At 43.7% G+C, this 25,623-nt stretch overlaps 2 protein-coding genes across 4 annotated transcripts in view; both read left to right on the top strand.

The window, feature by feature from the left end:
• Window positions 1–13,299, top strand: part of spon2a (spondin 2a, extracellular matrix protein) — a gene marked incomplete at its 5' end in the record, with an annotated part of 29,450 nt that extends 16,151 nt beyond the window's left edge. Inside the window, 3 exons of the mRNA XM_083651529.1 lie at window positions 10,530–10,721; window positions 11,054–11,225; window positions 12,398–13,299. Of these exons, the coding sequence (XP_083507655.1) occupies window positions 10,530–10,721; window positions 11,054–11,225; window positions 12,398–12,585 (552 nt within the window). The 3' untranslated portion in view covers window positions 12,586–13,299. The remainder of the gene's footprint in view (window positions 1–10,529; window positions 10,722–11,053; window positions 11,226–12,397) is intronic.
• Window positions 13,300–14,462: 1,163 nt separating this feature from the next.
• The window catches only part of kdm3b (lysine (K)-specific demethylase 3B), a 31,952-nt gene continuing 20,791 nt past the window's right edge, over window positions 14,463–25,623 (top strand). For all 3 annotated transcript variants that reach the window (XM_083651515.1, XM_083651517.1, XM_083651516.1), the window contains exons 1-3: window positions 14,463–14,932; window positions 24,261–24,425; window positions 25,035–25,148. In XM_083651515.1, coding sequence (XP_083507641.1) covers window positions 14,708–14,932; window positions 24,261–24,425; window positions 25,035–25,148 — 504 coding nt within the window. In that variant the 5' untranslated portion in view covers window positions 14,463–14,707. The remainder of the gene's footprint in view (window positions 14,933–24,260; window positions 24,426–25,034; window positions 25,149–25,623) is intronic.

Genomic DNA, 25,623 nt, shown 5'->3' on the forward strand with positions numbered 1-25,623 from the left:
GAGAGTCCTTGTCACTGAGCAGTGTGATGGTGGCTCTGTCATCTGTATATTTTGAGGTAGACGGTAGTGGGAGATAGACTTTGGCAGTCATATGTGTAAAGAGAGAAATGCTATGGATCCAGTGAATCAGTAGCCTCGCTCCCTGCCGGAGAGAGTCTGGCAGGCGAGACTAGTGAATGAGTGGAGATGGAACTTGAAGGTAATGCAGCTTTCTGATGACCTGATGATGCTGGATTGTGTTGAAGCTAAAACCGATGAAGAGTAGTCTGGCATGGTTTCCAGGGCTGTCCAGATGTTGTAGTAGAGAGTGCAGGAGACAGGCAGCTGCAACATCCCTATACCTACCTCTCCTTTGCTTATTATTATGCAAACTGGAGATGTAGGGATGGCGCGTGTGTCACGTGTTTGTGTGACATGTGTGTGTGTGTGACACGTGTGTCTGTGTGTGTGTGTGTGTGTGTGTGTGACGTGTGTGTGTGTGTGTTTGTGTGACATGTGTGTGTGTGTGACGTGTGTGTGTGTGCAACCTGTCATGTGTGCAGAAGAATGATGTTGAGGACCACTTTCTCAAGACACTTGGTTATGATGGAGGTTATAGGGCTACAGGCATACACTTGTTTAGTTCAGAAGGGTGGAATTGACTGGACTATGAGTGGAATTGTGGAAGTGCAGACAGATCTGGGGAAGAAGGAGTGGAAGATTGGAGATACTGTAGTTCCAGGGTGCAGATTTTCCATACCTTCGAATCCGCCCGCTCCACTGAGTTGACGTTTGGCTGCTTGTGAAGATGGGAATGGATTCAGTCTGATATCACGCTGGAGATATTCAGGAGCCGCCCTGTGAGGCGTTTGCACCTCAGAAGCTGGAGGTAGACGTCTCGCCTGAGAGACTTGTCTTCCATAATGAAATGTGATGTCACTTTGGCAACTGTGATGTCACTAATGATGTCATGAGTGATGTCACTAGAGCCAGTTTGTGATGTCATCAGTGGCGGCATAATATATATATATACGGTATAATATAATATATATAGATATTTCACCAGCTGCAACCCCACAGCACTTCCTTTTTCTCAGCTTCTTCTTCTGTGTTTTATGGCGGTTGGCATCCTTAAATGTTGCATTACCGCCACCTAAATTGTATCAGCTTCACAGTGCAAACTATTGACAGTGTCCACTTTCTCAGCTATTCAGGGGAAAACACTGACATAGCCTACTTCTATTTCTATTTTTTGATGATGGCGAAGGCTAGGCGAAGGCATGACCTGCCCCTCTCTGCCTCTAATTGGCTGACTGCACTGAGCTGCTCTCGCCTGCTTCCCAGGCGAGCCAGAAGTCATCTCAAATGAGCCATTATAGCCTATACTTTCATTCAATGTCACGATGCTGCGGGGGGAAGTAGGCTACTTCATAGCTTAACTACGAAAATAGTGTCGGCTGTTTATCTCCCTTTCTGCTGCAGCATGTTGAAGAAATAAATGTTCAGTTTGAACAACACCCGTTCTGGTCATTATAGAGCAAGATGATCGCTTCCACTACCAGGGCCGCCCAGAGAGATGGCAGTGCCCCTGGAAGGGTCCAGCCACTATGCCCCCCCCTCCCCCGTACACGCTTTACTCATATCAACGCTGCAGCTTTCGGAGCTGACTGAAAAAATTTTGTTAACAGATTATTATTTGGGTCTAAAGCCTTTGCCTGCTCCCGCTTTTTGTTTTGCCTTTGCGATTTTGGCATCCTGACTTTTGTTTTGCTCCTGGCATTTTGCCATCACCGGTCTTGTTTTGTTTGCTATCACCTGTCTGTGTTGTGTGTTACACCATAAATGGTCCCTGCGCTGCTGCCCCAAGCAAAATGGTCTGCCCCAAGCCTGCCTTGTTCTTCTTCTTTTGGCTTTCCAGCAGACTAGATGCCTTGAAGGGGCACGGTGGCTCAGTGGTAGAGCTGTCGCCTCACAGTCAGAAGGTCCTGAGTTCGATTCTCGCCTGGGACACTGTGGGCGCTTTGGTTGTGTTCCCCCCCATATCTTCAGTGCCCACTGCCCAGGTGGGGTATCTCGTCGAAAGGGCCTTTCTCTCTGTGTGGAGTTTGCATGTTCTCCCCGTGCTCCCCCAGGGGGTTCCTCCGTATATAACCCCCCCACTAAAAACATGCAGAAGATCAGATCGTCATCGTCATCCGACCAGTGACGACAACATCCGAAGTTGGTCCCCGGGCGCTGTACGAGAAAGCGACCACTGCTCCTGGCCTGCCCCCCGGAGGAAAGGACATGCCTGGATGGGTTAAATGCAGAGGACACTTTTCACCGGCCACTGTCAGCATGAGTGTGTTGTGGCCCCATGCATGTGTTGTGGTGTTCGTGTGACAATAAAAGACGGGGCTTGTCCCGTTATGAGAGTTATGTGAGTGAGAGTTTTTTTTGCGGCATGTTGCTGCCTCTCACTGCATTGGTCGGATGGGGGATTACATCAGAATGGCACTATTTTCCACAGGAGCACTCCTGCCCAAGCACGCCTTGTTACTGCTGCTGTGTTTTGTGTATTTGTTCGACTCCTTGCAAAAAATAAATTAGTTGTCGCATTTTCAGGATGGGAGATATATTTTAGTGTTTTTTTTTTTTTTTTTTTTTTTTGCCTGGTGGTGGTGGCAGCCTGGTGGTGGGAGTGGCTGCCCTGGGTGTCTGCCCAGCAGAGGGGCACTTAGCCTGGGTGGTGGCAGCCTGGAGGTTGGGGTGGCTGGCCTGGGTGTCTGTGCCCAGCAGGGTGGTGCCGCTGGCAGCGCTCTCCTCCTCTCCTCTCTCCCCCTCCCCCCTCCTCTCCTCCTCTCCCCCTCTCCCCTCCTCTCCCCTCTGGTTCCCCACCCCGGTCAGCGGTCGCCTTTTATACACGCTCCCAAACAGTGCAGGACAACGCGATTGGCTGGCTCAGATTTGAACAGATCTGAGCCAGCCAATCGCGTTATCCTGTGATGACGTAATGTCCTGTGCCTCATGACCGGATAGATCATATATGGACTTCCTCCCCCCGACTGGCTGTGCTGTCATAGCTGCTGACTGTTACTGCACTATCCGTCAGATACCTTTGCAACACCAACCCCGTGCAATCCATAAAGGTACATGGACGTTACTCTGCAGAAACTACAGTAACAAAATCACGAATTGCTCTGTTTTTGGAGCTCTGCATGTCTGTGTTTGTCTAGTTAACACGTTGTTAGCTAACGGCTAACATTCGCTAGTTAGCCAACCAACCAGCAGCTAACATTAGCTAGCTAGCTAGCTTACCGGAAGCGATATTTTTTTCGGATGATGGCGAAGGCATAACCCGCCCCTGGCCCTCTCTGCCTCTGATTAGTGGCAGCGTTATAAACCATAGATATGACTATATTAAAAACATAAACACACTGGCGTCTTTCATGCAGGCTAGCAAGCGTAACTGCTGTATGTCTGTCTGTCTGACCCACTGAGTCTGACGGTCTGACCACAGACTGTAACGATGTAATGCAGGATAGCCAAGCGAATGTGTTTGGATGGAAGTTTGACGCTAGGCCAATCAGAGGCAGAGAGGGGCGGGTTATGCCTTCGCATAGCCTTCGCCATCATCCAAAAAAAAAAATCGCCTCCGGGACAACAACGCTTCCTACCCAGCGTGTGCACGTCTTTCCGACAGGGTTGGTTGTTATGGCAACTATCAACAACAACTACTACTAACTACTACAAGACATACAGACCGAAATAGGCTACCTTGTTAATGTGTCTGTCGGAGACACGGCCTAACGTTAACATTTAATATGAGCCGAATATCAGCCTGCGCTCAGCAGGAAGTAAACCGGATATTCAGGTGGGTTGTGACGGTTGTTATTGTTGTCAAGTTAAAACTATCTATAGCAGGATGTGTCCCGAATATTGTTTAGTTTCGAACGAGCAGAACAGAACAGAACGAAACGGTTAGGTTTTGAGTTGACAGCGTGTCAGGTCAGAAGCAGACAGTTTTTCCGACCGTACTTCACTGTTTTTCATCAACGTGTTTGAACCAAGAAAGCTAAGGTGACAGCTAGCTAGAACGAACTGAACGAACCCAACGAAGTGTTACGAAGGAAGCCTTTCAAAGAGCTAGCTTGTGGAGCCAGTTTAGGAACGTGTTTCACTGTAACCCAACGAACAAACATCGCTGAATAAAGACACTTTGAGTTCAAGACCTTTGAAGATGAGTCAGAGCCCTTTCTGCCGGCTACGCTGAGTAAGCAGAAGTGCAAATCTAACAAAGTCGAAGTTGAACCTGCAGATTTCTCCGTTACAGCGGGGCAGAGAGTCCAGGAGGTGTTCACACTCTTGAGAAGTCAGGTGTCAAACCGGTCTTAACACCTTAAGTGCCATAGCCGAAATAATTCGTCTTACATAATCCAACGCTTAAGTGCCAGAGCCGAGTTTACTCGTCTTACATAAACATTTTTTTTTTTTGACGGTGGGACATCAATCAACAACTTTTACATCTTCGAGATCACTATTGGAGCAAGATAATGTGTATAATCTATTTTACCGACCCACTAAGTGTTGACAGTGCTCCCCCAGACGACCGAAATCAAAGAAAAAACTGCCGCGGGACCAAGCCGTTCAAGGAAATGCCGTGGCGATTTTACAGTAATCCATTCAAGACTTGTCTTGCCTGAGAGCGGCCGCGCACCGGCAGCAGCACACAGAGAGCGGAGAGCGATTTGCAAAATAGATCATAGGTGAAACACACTTTGAAACACCTCAGAAAGGCCAGAATCAACATCTGCCCATCGCCCACGCATTCCCCGGCCCATCTTGACTCGCACAAGGAGCGTCCGCACGCAGGCAAGCAGGCAGGCAGGCACACAGGCAGGCAGCAGCAAAAGCGCTTCTGACACGCCCGCTGTACAGCCAGGAGGAAGGAGGAGAAGACACACGGAGGGAGGAGTTTGAATGAGAGGGGTGTTTCCTGTTGTTATGGAGGAAATTACTGTTCAAAACTATTGTTTAGAATGTCTGACGGTCTTACTGATGCCAAAAATGAATGGTTAAAGTGACTGTTTCACAAAAAGCCATTTATCTCTGAATAAATTTCCAGACGCTGAAACCATGCTGTACTCAACGGCTAATATCTACATAACTACTAACTCTGCAAACTAACTCTTTTAGACAGAGAAAGCACACATTCTATTAGTTATTTTTAGATGATTGGTGTTCATGAATTCGTAACAGAAAAGAATCCTCGGCTGTTCTAAAATGAGCCAGAATCGTCAAAAACACCCCTGGCACAACTTACCTACAGGAATGAAAACATGGCTGGCATTCAATGTGTTAAATGCTGTGATGTGCATGTGATCAGGTGTCAAACCGGTCTTAAATGCTGTGATGTGCACGTGATCTGGTGTCAAACCGGTCTTAAATGCTGTGATGTGCATGTGATCTGGGGTCAAACCGGTCTTAAATGCTGTGATGTGCACGTGATCTGGTGTCAAACCGGTCTTAAATGCTGTGATGTGCACGTGATCTGGTGTCAAACCGGTCTTAAATGCTGTGATGTGCACGTGATCTGCTGCTCGTCCAGCCAGCGCCCGAACTCACTGAAAGGATGCAATGTCAAAGTAACACCTTAGACTGGAACACAGTCCCCTCCCCCCAGTCACAGACATGCAGGTGATTAGTCCCCTCCCCCCAGTCACAGACATGCAGGTGATTAGTCCCCTCCCCCCAGTCACAGACATGCAGGTGATTAGTCCCCTCCCCCCAGTCATAGACATGCAGGTGATTGGAATCAATATTTATAAAATAACTATGTTCATATGATATTAAAAGGACTAAAGCCTATTTAAAAACATCTCTGTTCTGCTTGAGCACTTTGTTTCTTGGCTGATGTCAAATCAAACAGCAAACAAAGGCTGGCCCCGCCTGCTCCCTCAGGTGTGTCTCAGTTAACCTCGCGTCACCAGGCTCTTCTCAGCGAGAAAGAGCCTGGCTCCCGCCCACAATTGATTTTGTCACCCTACTGGTTCCCACCTAGAGCCCGCCCTAGACCGGATGGCAGCGTTTCTAGCTCGTCAACTTTCACGTTAACTTGACAATTTGACCCAAGTATCAGAATCCTCTTTCACCGTTTTGACCGGTGTGTCAGGCGGTGGTGGCGGAGATGCCATATTGCATAAACGTTTTGTTTTATGTAACGCTAGCTTTGTTTTGATCAGACTCTAGTTTAGGTAACATCACCGCGTCAAGCTAACGGCAACAAAGACGTTGTTAGGCGCATTGCCATCCGGTGTTAATTCTGGGTCCGGGGTTTACGCCCCCATGACAAAAAGCGGGGTGGAAGGTGCCCAGACTAGTCTCAGTGCAGGAAGGAAAGCCCAGGTGAGCTTCCCGCCCCTTTTTAGAGACTCCGCCCCTCAACCAGGGTTGTAAAGCCACAAACACAGTAGCCTACAGCATGATGTAAATAATACAGTAAAACTCTTGTACTTTTTCTGCTTGGGCTTCATTTCTCCAAGATGCTATCATCACCAGACAAGGCAGGATTACAGCATATCACATATTACTAGGGGTGTCACAATATATCGTCCCACGAAATTTCGCGATAGTAAAACGTCACGATATGTATCGTTGAGATGAAATCTCATATCGTGAAAAAAATTTTTTTTTTTTTTTTTTTTTTTCCAAAAGTAGACAAAGAAACGTCTTTGTTTGTTGAAGTTCAATGTGTGGAAAGTAGTTCAGTTGAACAAGTCTCTGAAGAGACACATGAGAAGTTATACAGGAGAGAAACCATTCAATTGAGTTTCTGGCAAAACTGTTTACTTGACAGGAAAAACTGAAGATGCATAAAAAATAGACTAAGAAAAGTCTTGTTGTTTGAGTTTGAAGAAAAACTGAAGATGCATAATGAGAATTTATACTGCTGAGAAACCTTTTAGTTCAAAGTAAATCTAAGTGACGGTGTAACTCATTCTATTTCAAGATAAGCCTTATCTCCAATCTCATGTTTTTTCTAGTTGTTATTGTAATAACAATTTCCCACAACAGCATGTTTTGTATTTGTGCATTTCAAATAAAATACTACTTTTCCAGTCATATATTGTCATTATTCAAGTTTAAAAAAATATTGTTAAAATCGTATCGTATCGTATCGTTATCGTGAAGCCAGTATCGTGATACGTATCGTATCGTGAACTGAGTGTATCGTGACACCCCTACATATTACATATCATTACATTACATGATTTATTTATTAAGGTGTCATGCACATTGCTGTGCCCTGCCCACATGGGCTTACAGGACACACAGAGAATACAGCAGTAAGAACAATGTATAAAACAATACAATCAAAACGTCACAGCAACAGTACATTCAAAACAACATAAGACGCGGAGCAACACATTGCTCAGACCCACAGAAACAGATCGGTAGCTACATCACTCTCCAAACAAAATGTTTTGTCTTTGCTCCCATGCCTGGCAGATAAGTGAGAAACATACCTTTTTTTAAACATAACTCAAGTTTCTCGTAGTCGTCCAACTCAAAAAAGTCAACATAAATTTAAGACATTTTACTAAAAAGTACGACCCTTCCCTCATAAGCAGTACAGTAGAACAAGAAATAAGTCTCGTTTTCAATTTCCTGTCGTTCACATACTAGACAAAGTCTATCTTCTTCAGGGATAGCTTTGAGTCTACCAGTTTCTAGTGCTAAGGGAAGAGTTCCCGAGCATAACTGTGCACACAGAGATCTTTTTCGTCTGTTTAAGTCAAATTTCATATATGGTTCTACACAGTAACTATCTTTTATGAGGCGATATGTTCTTAGTTTTGGTTTATGCCATAGGTCGGCAGACCATTTGTCTTTGTACAGCATAAACATGTTATTCATAGTCACACGTGTGTCACAGATTAACCTGTTATGAAAAATAAATGACAGATCGTTTGAGTAAAACAAGGCCCATGGATGACCATGAGCGATGTCCCAGTTGAAGATCTTTTTAGTTCATCTCTGGTCAGACATTCTCACCAGTCTATTCCAGAGTCGGAGCATTTGAACTTTGTGTCTGATGTTTGGGGGCTCCCAACCCATATCACCACTAATGGCCAAAACTGGAGTGAGTTTATGGACTCCTAGAAAATAGCGGATGGCTCTGTGATGCACAGAGTTACAGCTCGGGTGTTCACGGGAACCCCAAACACCAGAAGCATATAATCGTAGTATAATCTTTCAAATCTCTCTGGATCAACATTACATCCCGTCTGCATGGAAAACATCATCTATAACACCTCTCCCAAAAACCTCCAAACCCAGCTGTGCCAACGACTACAGGCCAACTGCATTAACCTCACTCATCATCAAAAGCCTAGAACGGATTTTACTACCACTCATGCTAAAAGACATCACACTCGACCCACTACAGTTTGCATACCAGGCAAGGCGTGGAACTGAGGATGCTCTTCTCTATCTCCTCCATACCATCTACACCCACCTTGACCAACCAAAGACATTCACCCGTATAATGTTTGTGGACTTCTCATCAGCTTTCAACACTATCAAACCTCACCTCATGCTACAGAAACTTCTGGACAAAGGAATCAACACCAACATCATCCGCTGGATCAACTGTTTTCTCACCGGGCGCACTCAGACGGTCAAGGTCAACGCCACCCACTCCCCCATCATCACCATCAACACAGGTATCCCCCAAGGCAGCGTCATATCCTCTGCTTTATTCATATTATTCACCGACCTATACAGAAGTCACTTCCCAAACTGTCACATCATCAAATTCGCAGACGACACCGCAATAGTAGGGCTCATAACCAACCAAGACAGTGAAAATAACTACCGGTACATGGATGAAATAAATCTATTTACAACCTGGAGCAAAAACAACCACCTCATACTCAACACCAAGAAAACAAAGGAAATGGTCATTGACTTCAGAAGCAGGAAAAGCACACCGGAACCAGTTCACATCGACAATCAAACCATCCACACCGTTGACAGCTACCGTTACCTTGGCACCATATAGACTCCAAACTCACCTGGACATCAAACACACAGGCAATATACAGCAAAGGACAACAGAGACTACACCTTCTACGCAAACTACGGAAATACAACCCCAACAGCTCCACATTGCACCTCTTCTATCAAACCTTCATGGAATCTGTACTCACCTTTGGATTTTTCGCCTGGTTCAGTTCCTTTACACTCATCAACAAAAACAGAATAACAAAAATCATCAACATTTCAAGCAAGATCTGCAGAATCAAATGCCGGGACATCACATCACATCACTCTTCAAATCACGTGCAATACAGAAAGCAAACCGGATTATAACAGACATCACTCACCCACTCAACAGCCAATATAAACCACTCCCCTCAGGACGTAGGTTCAGAACCCCACTCCATAGAACAACAAGGACAAACAGAACATTCATCCCCACATCCATTGGACTAATAAACGGACTCTGACACCCCCCCCTCCCAGCACCACCCACCCAACCCCCTCCCCTAGCCCAATCTTGTGATGTGTTGACGTTGCCAATAATTGTTGTTGTCTTGTCTTGTGCTGTTGTCTTGTCTGATGCTCTTGATGTCCTTTTTGCCAACGACCATGATGTACAAACGAATTTTCCTAACGGACAAATAAATACTTCATTCATAATCTTACACCGGACAGACACATGAGGTATACAATTGTGTATATGAAAACCTAGATTACCACAGTGTTTAACTTTGTTCAGTACAGAACCCAATGCTCTTCCCGCAGATTGAGCTAGGACATTGACTCCCTCCTTAAAGGTCATATGCTCATCTAGCGTCAAGCCGAGATATTTATAGTGTTCCGTATATGAAAGTACTACATAGCCAAAGTTAAATACAAAAGAGCTCCTCTCTCTTGATGTGGGTCTAAAATATTATATAAATATTACACATATTACAGCATATTACAGTGCTGGGACAATACTTCATGATTGTTGATTGATGATCTTGTCTTCTGTCAATAGGGTTTGGTCTATATAGATGCATACTGGGCTGGTTTGTGATGTTTTTTATTGTGCTTTTTTTATGTTTTATTGCTCTCACTGTGTTTTATTGTTGCCACGCCAAGGAGGTTCTGTTTTCAGTGTATTTATCTGTGGTGTCAGCGGGACTACGGGAAAAACGACTCGCCCCATTTCCATCAGACTTGGTGGAAGGTCCGGTGCAGCACGGGCCAAGGAAGAACCCATTACCTTTTGGAGCGGATCCGGATCCGCAATCATGCAATAATAGCACGATAAAGCAATAATAGCGAATAATAGCAAATAATAGCGGGCCTTGGCGGAGCTCTGCGCTCTCTGGGCCTTTCTAGTTTTTCATTGTGTTCTTATTGAGTGTTTTACTGCAAATCAAACATCCCTATAGGACAATAAATGTTTAACTTATTTCTCTCTCTTTCTCCTCTTTCTCTCTCTCTCTCTCTCTCTCCCTCTCTCTCTCTCTCTCTCTCTCTCTCTCTCTCTCTCTCTCTCTCTCCCTGCACACCAGCTGTCGCTGATGGTGAAGGTGATCCCCAGCCCAGACTGGTTCGTCGGTGTGGACAGTTTCAACCTCTGCGAAGGCGGCCGGTGGAAACAGGAATTGACCCTGGACCTCCAGCCTTATGATGCGGGCACAGACAGCGGATTCACTTTCTCCTCTCCCAACTTCCCCACCAGCCCTGCAGAGAACATCACAAGGGTGAGTCACCCCTTCCCTCGGTGCTGTTGGTTCATTCCTGCGTCGTTCCAGGAGGCAAGGAGGATGGCCTTCGTCATCTTCTTCTTTAAATAGGTCAGCTGTGAGAACTGGATATCATTCTTAGCTGTCCCACACTGAATTGATGTCTTGGCAGATCACATGCCTGACCTCTGACCTGAAGTGTTTTAAAGCCTCTCTTACATAATAGACCATCTATCCTGGCCCACTCACTCAAGCATGCTATTTGTTCTAAAGTGATCTATTGTATATTTGAGAGATTCTGCTTCTGATTTGACTGATGGTCTGACTGTCCTTTGCTGTCTTGTTCTCAGATCACATCGCAGCTGCCCAATCACCCGGCCAACTCCTTCTTCTATCCCCGCCTCCAGGACCTCCCGCCAATCAGCAGCGTCAGGCTCATCCGGCAGAACAGATTGCCTTCCCGTCACTCGCCCATGTCCAATCATATTCTGCCTCATTCAATCAGTCCCCAGCGCTTCTCAGGTGAGCCACCCACAACTCAAACACACGAGGAACACTTTACAATAATGTAATTATTAATGTATTAAGGTGAAGGTGAAGTATTAATGTAATAATAACGTTAATAATAATTCATTAACGGTTAGTGAATGCTGAAAGTCGAGCTGAACCCAAAAATGACTTTTCTTTTCTTTTAGTTCAAATACCTGGGTATGCAGTGCACCTATTTAATAATGTATGCAAAAAAAATCACAACAATCTAATTTCTTTCGTTTTTCACACTTTTTCACATCAAAAGTTCATTTTTCAAGATTTCATTGATAACAGTAATCTACAGTTTGCTGACGTCACCTAGTAGGCTACTATCAAATTTCTACTCCATTTCAACCAATCATATCACGACATGGCAGCTGTCAATCAAATCTTCATTTCAGGATAATTTTCTCTTCCAAATGAAGTAGAAAATGGCGCCTAGTGCCTGTCATCTGGCAGAATTCCTATCCCATAAACTAACTACTAACTTGGCCAATTGCATGAAACATGAACAAAAAACAAAAACTATAATCTCTAAGAATGCAAAGAAATGTAACTGGCTCGTTAAAACGCGCATTCCAGGAATATCGTATTTACAGAAATAGCGTAAATGGCGCGTGCTTGAGAGCGTGGTTGGCAGGGGTCGCCCCGTGGAGATTCCAGGCGGGCGGGCAGCACCCATGCATCGGATTGTCCGCTCGCTCCGCACGAAGCAGGTGGCTGCCTGGTACTCCGCGGATCCCACTCGCGTAGCACGACAACACGTTGAATCCCACTGGATTTGGGGGTGGAACACGCCATGATTGGCCAATGCCAAAGCCAGTCGATAGAATTGTCAAATCAAATCATCGACACCCGGCATTGTGCGGCTTGTGGTCCGCCTCTCAACCCTGTCATCTCAGACAAGATTTGTTTGAGTCTGCGACGCTCGCGCATTTGCATTCGCCTCCGGTTCACCTCGACTTTAATAAGTATTAATAACCAGCCTTGACTGTGAGCTTCTTGCTCTGGTGACGTCATGGCCTCACCCAACGACAGTAACACAATAACATGAACACCATTAGTAAACTGTTAATTATGGGTTAGTTGATGCTTATTGTGCCCTCATGCACTTCCATGTTTTGTTGACCTGTTTTCTTTCTTACCTCCTTATCCCTCATCAGAGACACCGCTGGACTGTGAGGTGTCTCTCTGGTCATCCTGGGGTTTGTGTCTGGGCCCCTGCTCCCGGGGCGGCGTGCGCCACCGCACGCGCTACATCCTCCTGCGGCCGGCTAACGCTGGCGTCCCCTGCCCCGAGCTGGAGGAACAGGCTGAGTGCACACAGCACAACTGTCGGAAACGGCAGTAAGACACACAACCACTGACACAGCCAGTATGTAACACTGGGACTATCGTTTATTACGGCTGGACTCAGACAACGTTATGCTGCATCTTTTCAAGTGTCCCCCTTGATACTGCAAAGGGACAGCCAAAGTGTTGATATTTACACCTACTTTCCAGTGCAGTGGCATTTGAAAAGACACTGCATTTGGTGGATTCCTCCAATGGCAGTAGTAAAGGCTCTGAGGACTCCTCCTCTATTCAGGTTCCAGGTGGCACTTTAAATGTGTCATGGTAAAAAGTGATTCATATATTGTCATGGATACAGAATTCATGTTGGCAAACGGTACCAAGATGCACGACAGAAGTGATGTGTGCCCTCCTCCAAGCACTGTATAAGAATCAGAGTGGATTTATGATTAGTGGCCCCACATGTATTTAACCTGTCTGCTCATTCTGGTAGACCAGAGTCAGCTATGTACAATATCTTCAACACACATGCACGCCCATACAACCCTCCACGCCAAAGTCCTTGCACATACTACATAACTTTGCAGGCACGGAGGCATTAGTTCACACACATAACCTATACATGCTTGGCACATGCATCTCTTTCAAAATAACCTCACAGCCCAATTTATAAATATCACCTTTCGCAAAAGAAACAACAGATGACTTTAAGCTGGGAGCCCATGAAGGACCGGGCCCGTTTGTAAAAGATGCAGGTTTTTCTAGATGAAAAAAGTGCTATGTAGGCTACTGTCATCTCTTTTGATATTGTAGCACATGTTGAGATTTTGTATATACTGTATGATGTATCTGATCTTGTATAACTCATGAATAAATATGCAGGTGTTGTTTTTCTTTAAATAGGAATGGTCTGTGTTACTTTGCCTCTCAATTCTTGTCCAGCTGGAAAGTGTTATGGTGTTATGCAAAGGCCACATCCAAATCTAACACTCTTGTCAAACCAAAGAACATCCTTGATTTGTGTCTGCGAGGCTTCCAGTAATGATGGCATCAACTTATTTGTGTATGCCAGAGTATAATTTTATCAGTGACACTTTATTTGTGTGTCCAAAGCACTCACAGCCTGGATTCTAAAATACACAGCCATAAATATCCTGGTGTGAAAAGGTTATAGGCTACTGTTTATATGAACACAAATAGAAGATCCCATAGTACTACATGTTGATGGATAGAAATGATATCTATCCCAAAAATGTCCAGCCATCACTCAGTGGTAGCTGGTCCTTGATAAAGGTGCACAATGGGATAGCTATGTTCTCTATCTGATGGTATTGGATGGGCCACAGAAGGATGTGCCACACCTGGTAATGCTGGTCGAAGTTATGACTGTGAGTGAACACTACCCCTAGAAATGTTGATGTTTTGTTGAACTTTCACACTGTTCCTGCAATGTAGTGGCGGTCTGGCGCCCCCTTGTGGTGGATAAATTCCGTCACGAGTTGACTGTCTGTAACCAACTGTCTACACTCTGCACTGTCAAAGTAAATGTTTTTTAAGAAGCTAGCCTGAGTGATTATTAGCTAATAACGATATTGTATGAAAATGAAATTAACTCAAGGTAGGAGGAGAAGGGAGGGGGTGTTCTGTGATAGACCCAGCCCCCGGGGTCAGGTTGTGACATTATTTTTTGTAAAAGACAGTCGCAATAAAATCCCAAATAATGTCATTACAACGTTGTGAGAATAGACACACACGGCCTCGACTCGGAGAAACCATTGAGATATGAATATCTTTTTCTATGTCGATGGGAGAAACTGACTGAGCACAGGCTTGTCGCTAGAGGTCGCTGTTACCGCAGACTTGGTCTCTCCCTGTCTCTGCAGTGCTGCCTGCCTACGAGGAGTGCGTTTGATTGTTGCAGGGCTCAATGGCGGATAGAGCGGGATAGTGGCCTTTAGCACCCGAGGACAATAACATCTCTACTGTCTGGATTCCTGGCTGCCTCGGTCCGCCTGCGGTGTGCCGGGTCGAAGGGGAAAACTCTCTTCTTCTGCATTTAGTAGCAAACTGCAGTCACGCGCTGCTTGCCCTCATAGCTCCTGGAATCTTTTGAGTTCACCATCCCAAGTTAGTCTGTTCTTCATGGTGGCTCCCTAAGAGCTAAGCTAGCACAGCAAACCATGGGGGACTCTCTTGAGTTGATAGGGAAGCGTCTGTTTTTGCTCCTCAATGACGGCAGGTCCGCGGCCACCGAGCCGGAGCAGCAGGCGGTGCTGGCCCGGGAGCGGGACTGGCTCCGTGGTACCGTGCGGGCGGTGAGCGTCATGGGCCTGGGCGCTCCTCCCGAGGCGAGCGGAGGAGGAGAGGCGACAACAACAAGCAGCACAGCAGCTACGGGACTGACGGTCAGTGTGTTTACATATGGAGGCTGTCGTACAACTCAAACTAAACGGCCACTAATGTCATGTTAAAGCATCTGCTAATTAACTTACTGACAGGTGAATTTCACCTCCTCCTGCTCGTTTTATAACGTTATCGTTAATGATGGTGGTACATTCTTTTTTTTTTGCCAGCTAACGATAATGTTAGCACCAAAATATCATCTCGCTAGCTGTTAGTCGTAGCAGGCATTTAACGTTTACGCGAAGCTAAACTAAACTTGAGGCCGGGGATTTTCTGGCCTCGGCTTTGCTTTGTTAGCTTTTTTTTTTTAATGATCAAATGTACGCGTGACACACGTCGTGCAGCTAATTATATAGCATACACATTCGCATAGAACCTTATACGTTGGAGTTTGTTAAAGGTCCACCATGTTGGCTCTATACTTAAGCTAGTTACTTATCCTATGGTTGACTAGCCTGCAGGGAAGGCTAGCATTACGTTAGCTTGGCAGTCCCCTTCTCCTCCTACGTTAGCTAACGTTTAGATTAGGCCTTACAAGTTCACATAAGGGTGAATTGTGAAACCAGATGTTTTTTTTACTGACCAATGTTACGGCATCGAGATCGTTATGGCATTTGAAGTCTAATCGTTTCCTTCAAATAAACACATCTAAATGATTGGAACTAACCAGCCTAACGTTACGTTTTGTCCATATTTTCATAAATTTCCTTTGTGACCCATGAACGGTTAACTTCTGGCTATTGGACTAGTTAGGCATCACTTTTTTTTTGCCAGTTTGAGGATGCATCACTAATCACTAGCTAGTTATTAGTTAGACATCTAACGTTAGCATAAAGACAGCTGCAGATTGCGGGATATTGTTTCAGCATCTGTGTTGCAAACACTGAACCTCTCCGTGAATCTGTGCTAATCAAAGTTTTGGGGAAAAAGCAATATAATCGCCTGTGGCATAACTAGATTATTTAACACGTATAGAAAGTCTCCTCAAAACAGCTGATGGGAAAAGTCTTCTAGTGTAGCATTATAACGTTATAGTCAAGTCAAGTTTATTTGTACAGCCCTAATTCACAAACATGAGGGCTTCACATAGAATCTATGACACTAGCTAGCTGCCATTTTTTCAGTCTTAGTTCCAGGTTAGGATGCTCTTGAGTTTTGGTCTTTGGGTCTTTGATCAGGGCAGGGTTTTCAACGTATGAGAATGTGGGCCTCCAAAGGCACCCCCCCCCCCTAGTTTACTTGCATAGTTTTGCTCAATCCCTGGCTGCCTGTGGCTCTGGGATCATGAACCCATTTAACCCAGAGACACTCAACAATTGAGGCAAGATTTCTGTTTGACATACTTCACACTAATACATAAACACGGTCGGTCTGAACGCATTTATTTGTTTTATGATTCTGGGAAAGTCGGAAAAACAGTAAACTTCCACAAAACTATGTCTGAACTAACGATCTTTTTAACCAAATCACACACATTTTCTGTGACCTAATTTTGATAACTAATGTACTATTTTTTCACTTCCGTTCACCGAGCCTTTGGAGGCCCGCCTCCCACTTTCAAAACCTCTGGTAGATGCTAGATATTATTTTGGTATGCATGCTTTTTCTGTATTATATTACATAACAAATAGCTCTATTCTTTTTCTTCTTCTTCAACAACAACAAAACAAGACAAAACACAATCAAATTGAACCTAAGCCGTAAAAAGAGCTTTTTGTTTTAACTGGTCCATTTTAAGCACTTTTAAACTGTTCTTGTTATTTGTTGATAATGTATGTGAATGATTAACATTTGGCGGAGGGGGGGGCATGAGTGAACAAGTTACATGTATTTAATGATTGACAGGCAGCTCCTCCTGGGAACTAGCCAAAGGGAATCACTGCAGAGCTAGAGAAAAGCTGACCGTGGCTGGCAGATCAGATCCTAGTGCTCTGTTGAGTCAAGTGTGCTGTCCCACACTTGCCCTGCCAGCACAGGGCCTAATGTTTAATAAAATAAAACAATGATGTAAAGGTTTAGTAGAAATATCTCATTTTCAATCCTATAACATAGATCATTTAATGACTCGTAAATTACGAGTCATTCCTGGTTGGAACTTGGAACTATAAATGAACCTAAATGATTTGGAGGTCAAAACAGTAGCCATGTAGACAAAACTTAATGGTACTACATCTTCAGATAGGAAAATGTCACAATATACATTTTGATTTTAAATTTTGAGAAAGAGTGCTGCATTTGCAGCCCACCTTTACTTAGTTTTTATATCCATACCTTTTTGTTCTCTAAACTGTTGTTCAGTGGCTAACAAAGCTACTGCACAAGTTCACCAATTTCACTCATTTCTTACCAATATTAGTTTGAGAGATAAGCAACACTTGTCAAACAGTAAACACCATGAAACCTATGCATGTTAAATAAGTAGAAAAACACGGCAACAACAAAGGCAACAGAAAATATATGAAAATCCTCATCACCTTATTAACCATCACAGAGTTTTTCCTGGCTCAGAATGAGCCTGACCAATATGGGAGTTTTGAGACCGGCACGATACGATTTCAGAGGGGAAAAATTCAGCGATGACCGATATGGTGGTATTGAATTTAGTGCCCACCGCACCGTCGTCTGAGCTGCTGCATTCAGTTTGTCTTCACTCAGCTCTTATCTTCCTCGTTGGCAGTTTTGGCAGCACCTGTTTCAGTGCAGTGTGTGCTGATTACGATACAGCGCCACTCCGCCAACACGCCGGGTAACGTAACGTTCATGCGGCATTTGCAGTTACACATGACTGAAATCCACAGAGTGAGACGCTTGTTAGAAAATTCACCTGTCAGAGTTTGGAGGCGCTGATGAAGGCGACCGCCTCGTCACTGTCTATGCAGGAAAAACCCTGTATCATTGTCATAATCATAATCATGACCCTTTTCTCAACCAACATGATTGTTATCCATCAACTACTTCCTGCCAACATACATCATCGTCATTGTTACCATTGACCCAGATTAAAATTGATTTCCCCAGTCATAGCATAGCAATATATATTATATATATTATAATATATATTTAGCAGAAGAGATCAAAATAAAGCCCATTTTAGATTGGCCCAAACCCCCAGTAATATCCACAAACTATCAGCTTTTTCTTTGGTCTACAGAGGCGTTAGTGACAGCCGATTAGAGAGACCTCCAAACGAGCTGGATAATTTATTTATTTATTTATTTATTTATTTAAGCATTTACCAGGGACAGTGTACATTAATCAACATGTCAGTTTGCACATCCATGTAAATGTACCAGAGTTAGCAAGAGAGCTAATTTTCATCTGTAGTCCCTGAGCATGATGGTAAAAGAACTAGGGTCAAGGGTTCATACTAAAAAGTAAACAAAGCAGTATAGGATGAGGCTAAAACCATACAACATTGCAAGACAGCACAAGACAGACACTCCGTAAAAGCTCAACATAACGACCCACAATGTCACATTACAATACCAAACAAGGCTAACAGGACAGTACATTAATACAATTACAATAGTAATTGTACAATAGTACAATTAACAATTAACACAACAATTAAAACAAATACATTAAAACAATGTAAGTAAAAATTGAAAACTAAGAAAAGCGAGTGTGAGTTAATATGTGTAAGTGTATTTGTATATAAGATTAAATAGGTAATTGTGTGTGCGAATTTGATTCGATTTGAGCCACCCCTTCAATCTGTATTTAAAAATGGAAATGTTGGAGCTCTCTCTAATGTCAGTGGGGAGACTGTTCCATGACTGAGAAGACTGAATGGATCAGTTGTGAACGGCACGTGATGTAAATAGCACACCAGCTGAAAACGGTATATTTTGGACCTTGATAATGACGTCCGTGCTCCCCAGAGGCTGAAATGTGACTTTCTTAACGGTGTATTACTTTAAATTGCTTTTACGTTCTGTCCAATGGAACCCAAATGACGGAATAGGCCAACAGAATAAAGAAAAGAAGGATGAGACGACTTTCCAGCGTTTGTGTTTCATTTGTTGAAATACCATTTTTTCTCTCCAAAGGTGAGAATTTGAATGCCTTTTATTCTGAAAGTAAATCGTGGTATTTCTGTTGCTAGTCTGACTTAACTGTCGCTGTTTTTTTGACACAACCCAAATATTTACTGTCGTGTACACGACTCATGTGCGTTTCAGAACGGTAACGTTGGTTTAATTTTCTATAACGTTACATTGATTATATTGATTAACTATTTGTCTGTCTGTATTGTAACCATATCATACCTCCGCCACAGTTTATGTACTGGAGACAATGTCACGTCAATCTACTTAGTGTTCAGATCGCCTGCAGGCTGTGTCCACAGTGGGTTCATGCACTGAAACGCCTGCTCCAGGGGAGCAACTGAACGGGTTGGGAGAGGCCATGTGAATGTGTCAGTGGTGTTCACCCGGGCTGCTTACATGTGTAAAAAAAACAAAAAACAAAACGTGTATAAGTGGTACTTTTGATGTAAAAAAGCTATAAAGAGACACCATTGTCAACATTGTTGTCTCACGTCCCCACCCTCTGTAACCCGCTGTTTGGGTGTGTTCTTCGTTGTCTTCTTCTGGCAACCAGCTTGCAGGTGCTGAGTGTGTGTTAGAGATGAAAATTAAATTAACTGAATGAAAATAATGTTATTTTCATAATAATAATTAATAATTAATTTGATCAAAATATTCGGGGCAATTTTTGCCCCTGGATCATGGTTTTTAGGGGAATTCTGAGATTTCTTGGGGGCATTTTTGCCCTTGCCCCTGGCTAAATTCCTACACTGTATTAAATAAATAAAGCCAATGAGGAAGTGAAACTTTTATTTATATCACAAATCAGGAATATCAGGAAATACCTCCAGCTTCCAAAGCTCACACAGAGTGAGGTTTGTAAGTGTACTTTAGGAGAGGGAAGATCTTAAGTTGTCTTCTTCTGACAATGGATGTTTATTTTGAAGTTTGATGCATGGATAGAAGCTTGAAACAGCCCGTGAGAGATGTACTTTACGTTAGAGTGTACATTGGAGTAGGGATGTCAATTTTCGGTTAATTTCACTTTCGATTAACCGACGCTAATAATCGATTAACCTATCGGTTAATTCATAATTCTTTAATATTATTATTATTATTATTTTTTTTTTTTGTCTATTTACTCAATGAGCTCATGCCCAAACAAGGCGTGTCTATTTAGATGCTGAAATGTTAATGCTTTTTGTGTTAGAATTTCTAACACAAAAAGCATTAACAAGCATTAACAAAAAGCATCAACATTTCAACACATTCTTTTTGTGTTAGAAATTCTAACACAAAAAGCATTAACATTTCAGCATCTAAATAGACACGCCTTGTTTGGGCATGAGCTCATTGAGTAAATAGACAAAAAAAAAAAAAAAAATTATATTAACTGATAGACCGACAGCAATAACCGAACAACGACGTTAGCGACGGTTAATCGATTAACGGTTAACCGTTGACATCCCTACATTGGAGTTTGGTCAATCATTTCTGTTGCAGCAGTGGGTTTTTCTAGTCCTCCTTTGCTGTATTGACATAAACAATGAAGTAATATCACACAAGAGGGAGTGCTGTTATACTGTATATCAGCACGGCTGTGATTCGGCCACAGGCACAAGGCTGCAGGCTGAGTGCTGAAGATAATCACAGCACTGCATATTCCATAAGAACAGCACAACCTCCAGTGTGATACCAGGGATGCTAACTCATAGTGAAAAAAAGGTGACAGATACGAGGGCAGACACAAAACCGCTAAAAATAATTCACTTAAGCCAGTGGTTCTCAAACATTTTCTTGTCAAGGACCCCTAAGGCGTTGTTCACACAGGACGTGTGTGAACTCTATGGTAATCATGTCGAGAGCGCTTCCATTGCGCACAAAACACAGCGCGTTTTTTGTGTGTGTGCTTTGTTTTGTTCCTCCCTGCAGTCGCGTGCAGTACAGTTCAGGACACAACGATCACACGAACGGTCGCCAGCTGGTTTCGTGTGTTTGATGTTGTTCATTGTGAACATGAAAGCCAGATTATTGCCAATTCTGGTAGCAGTGGAGGTTGAGGATCCCTCTGGGAGGAGAAGAGGTAGGAGGAGTGAAAAGACGAGCATCGCGCTTTTCCTCCAAATGTTCAACTTTTTTCATCTTAAAACGTCCAGAGCGCTCCGCCAAAAAAAAAAAAAGACACCACCAGCCAGCTGCGTTGCTTGAAAGAGGAGCAGGCTTAGTTAGCGCGTCCTCACATAGAGAATGAATTGCAGAAAGGCACTGGCAGCTCAAATAAAGCACTTTGGGTGTGTGAACGCTGCCTAAACAGACACAAATTAGACCACAGACCCCCTATTTGATAGGATTTTATCCCAGGGTCCCCCATCTGATAAGATTTTTGCTTTTAGATGTTTTATAACAGAACGTGTATGAAACCTGTGCTGGGAATTCAGCAGTTTAGACAAAAACACTCAGGGAACTTGCTGTAATAAAAGTGTGTAACAAGTGAGAATCTCATAACAGGTCCAGCCTGTCTGAGAATCTCATGACAGAGGTACAGCCTGTCTGAGAATCTCATGACAGAGGTACAGCCTGTCTGAGTTGGAAAGAGCTCTGCTAGAAGTCTGGAAACGTTCCATCTGCAGAAACATATGTCCCTGGGCAAGAGTCCACAGTTTGTATAAATATAGCTGTTTCAGACACATGTTGACTCTCACTCTCTGCTCTGAGCCTTATCATAAACCTTGAAAACAAAGGAGTGACTGAGGGAGGATTCTGTCTAACCCTAACTTTCTACAACGGCCCCTAACTTTAGAGAGGAAGAGAGAAACCTAAGGGTGTATTCACACCTATCTCGTTTGGAGCAGTTGTTCCGAAACAGAGCGTTTTCCCCCTTGGTGCGGTTCGTTTGGGGGAGTGTGAACACAGCAATCGCACTCGGATGCGGGACAAAACAAGCGGACCGAGATCGCCAAGAAAGGCTGGTCTCGGTCCGCTTTAAACGAACTCTGGTGTGGTTCGGTTGTGGTGAGAACGTGATCCAACCTCGATCTGACATAACTGCAGTAAACACTGCAATTTTTTTTATAAACCAGCTGCCGTAGTCAACTGTGCTGTGCGTAATGGCCTGAAGAACGAGCATTTTTATAGTTTAAAAACAACATCATTCAGATCCTGTTTTGGCGATTGTGAAACTAGCGTTTGTGTTAGCAGAGTGGGTTAATGCAGCAGTTCTCGCGTGCACTCCCAGAGTAGCAGCAAGACAGAGGAAATAAATATAAACGTGGAGCAGTTTCTCTTTCTCTCTCTCTGTGGTTCTTTCACACACACGGAGTGGTTTATTGATAATGACACAGGGTCAGAGACACACACACACACACACACACACACACACACACACACACACACACACACACATCTGTTTTCTGTGCATGTCATTGGCTGTCATCACCTGTGTTGCATTCAGGTAACATCCTAAAGTACAATGCTATACAATTGAGAGCATACCTCTTCCAGATATCAACAGTTTGCATGGATAAACTGGGGGATTTTTACATCATCACATCATCAGTTTGAACTCGATCAACTTATCTGGTCTCCATAAATAAATAAAAACAAGTCGTGGTAATCAGAGCCAGCCTTCTTTGTGATAAGATTGTCTGGTTCAATCAGACAATCAGACTGATTGCATGTCTCCCTCGAAATGTCCGTAGGCTATTATTAAATGATTTATTAATATTTTATTCCTGACAGGACAGGTGTTCATATGCGTAATCGTCTGAAGTCTCCGTGATAGTAATAGCAGACGTTGCGAGGGTCTTTCATCTTCTATCTCCAAATTCCCAATAGATAGTCTAAATAGGCAATCTCCCGATCCCTCCCTCTTTCTTTCTCTCTCTCTCCTCGCATGGTGCACGCCCGACATAGCCTAATGTAGGTCTAACAAAACGCATTCTTATAATCATAATAGGAAAATCTCTGGGAATTATTTTGTCCATCCCGAGAGGCTATTAGCCTATCAGAGTGTCTGCTGGCCAATCCAGGAAGTTTGACAATACTATTTTGGACCGTTTCATTTGTGGCTGTGTGAACACAAACAAACCAAGTCATAAATGCAACAATTGTATCAATTAAGTACCTGAATTGGAACAAAGCAAACAACCTAGAGGTGTGAATACACCCTAACACTTCATAGTAGGACCACGTATGACTTTTTAAGCATTTTCTGAAAATTGTTAAAAACAACAACGCATTTACGCTTCAAAAGTCATAAAAGTGGTGCTCATTTGTGAAGATGATCTTGCTGAACAAAAACTTCACTGTTTCATAAACTTTTGTTAACCACAGACCTTATTTTATGCATTTAACCCAAATCCCCATACAAAAATAACTGTCTTTGCCTTTTCCCCCTACGAACTGGAAGTGCTACTTCCAGACTCACTCATTCCTCTGCCTCTGGTACTCTATACTAAATATCTTGTCCAATCAAGAACTAACTGCTGTATAAATAATAGGAAATATTCACTGAAAGATGAACTGGCTCGCAAGGAATACTCCGATTTATGATATAAACACAAAAACATGGTTGCAGAATAGGTTTCACTTCCACTTCATATGAAAAAGTGAACCTACTGCATGTTTTAGGGCCTGTGTCCACCTAGCGTCTTTTTCCCACCGTTAAACGCTGGGAGTGCGCTGGGGAGCGCTGATCCCAGCGCACAATATACAAGGAAGCAGTATGAAACTAATGTTAGTTCAGTGCGGTAGTAGCTTGATAGCTGACAGCTAACAATAGCAAACAACACACATACAGTGATTTAGCTCAACACTCAGCAGAAATATTAAGTGTTTAGCCAATCTGCTCCCACAATTGAGCCTTTCTGTCTCTGTTGCGATAGTTTCTCCATATGATTAGTTGCCAGAAAAGCAGCACCCGACACCAGCGTCTTTCTGAAAAGTTAAAATATTTTCAGCTGGAAGCGCTGGGAGTCAGGCGCACAAAAACGGCGGAGCGCTGTGAAAATAGACGCTACGCACTTTCTCTAGACGTCCGTGTGCGCCGGCATACGCTCTCCCCCCATTGGAAACAACTGAAAAAAGACGCTGGACCTGAGGAAAACACGCTAGGTGGACACAGGCCCTTAAGTGTTATTTAAATACTGCCCAAAACATACAATACATTTGTTGATTTCATTTTGCAATTTGATCCTGTCTGAATTTATGACAAAGTCAGTCAGCACCTGAGGTTCAAGTCTAACATGCAACTCCCTTCTCTTCATGGCAGTTCTCATGCCTATGTGTTGTTTCTCTCCTGCAGGTGTTTGTTGAGTTTGAGAATGCTGTGCAGCGCTGCTCTTGGGTCCAGGTGTACGGTGAGGGGGTGAGAGCCGTGTTGGTGGAAGACTCCATCGTCTGGGCCAACCGGAGTGACGGGACCGCCACCGCAGCAGCCCCGGCATCAGTTACTGCCTGGCCCGCTCTGGTGAGTATATTCAGTTGGACAGTGGGCGTTAGGTCGTCCTGGATCTGATCATCATGCTTAAGAACAAGTCATGACTTCTACAAACGATGTGACTGTTGAAGTGGAGTACCACACTAAAGTGGTGAGGCAGGCCCCAGCACAACTGTTTAACAGGCATGCTGCTGTTCACTAACTTTATTTTTTGAGTATGCCTTCTCCGGTTTGGACCTTGACCATCACTAACTAAGCTTAAGCAACATCCAGCAGTTTCCAGGAAGTTGGCATAACTTGCTCTACTGCCTTTGACCACTTTATACGTTGTAAATGAGGATCGAGTTTAGTTTTGTTAGGGAGGAGAAATACTGTATGTTGTTAACCCTCCTGAGCCTGCAACTTTGACTTGAATCCAGCTTCTGTAATTGTAATCAAAGTGCTGGGGGAAGTCTGGAGGACTTGGAATACATAGCAAAACGCCCAGTAATCTGCTCCTTTTGAGAATTGAGTTGAAGTAAGTGTCCTCTATGAGATGATGAGAGCGTTTTAATGATCAAACTGAGATGAATGGAAATGAAATGTGCCCTTCTACATGGACAGCGTCACACCATAACATGGTATTGTGTTTCTCCTCAGGCCTTCCGCTCCCTGGTGGACAGAGTGGGATTGGGATCTCTGGTTCCAGTGGAGTTTTTTGGAAACAAGACTTTTGAATTCCTCCCCGATAATAAATCTGTCCAGAGGTTTGAGGTGTGTAAAAGCCCGATTGACAAAGACAATTAATGCTATAGTGGTATTCATCCTTTTCAACATGACTTTCTAGTGCAGCCGCAGTGATTGCCGTGGCCGTCTGGTGGTCTGCGGAGGTATTGCAAGTGGTCCACCAAATTATTATTATTATTTTTTTTACATGATCAAACAAATAAAAAACACGTTGCTGATGGACGGCTTCTTACAAACAGTAACACTGAACATGCTGCAACATGTTTCACATGCTGTGTTAGTGACTGTGGGAAATAACAAATGCTCTGAGAAGGCATTGTTTGGCCTTTGTATCTCTCATGGGGTCAGAGGTCAGCCGCAAAGAGTTTTGAGATTTTCAAGTGGGCCGTGAGTTGGAGATGGGTGGCGCCCGCTGTTCTAGTGAAAAACTTGCCTGCTGTTTTTGTGTTAGTGCTGTCTTGTTAACGGACGTACAGTACCACTATTTCACCACTGGGGTTTG

This window comes from Poromitra crassiceps (genome assembly GCF_964638095.1).
Source record: "Poromitra crassiceps genome assembly, chromosome: 15".
Classification (NCBI taxonomy): domain Eukaryota; kingdom Metazoa; phylum Chordata; class Actinopteri; order Beryciformes; family Melamphaidae; genus Poromitra; species Poromitra crassiceps.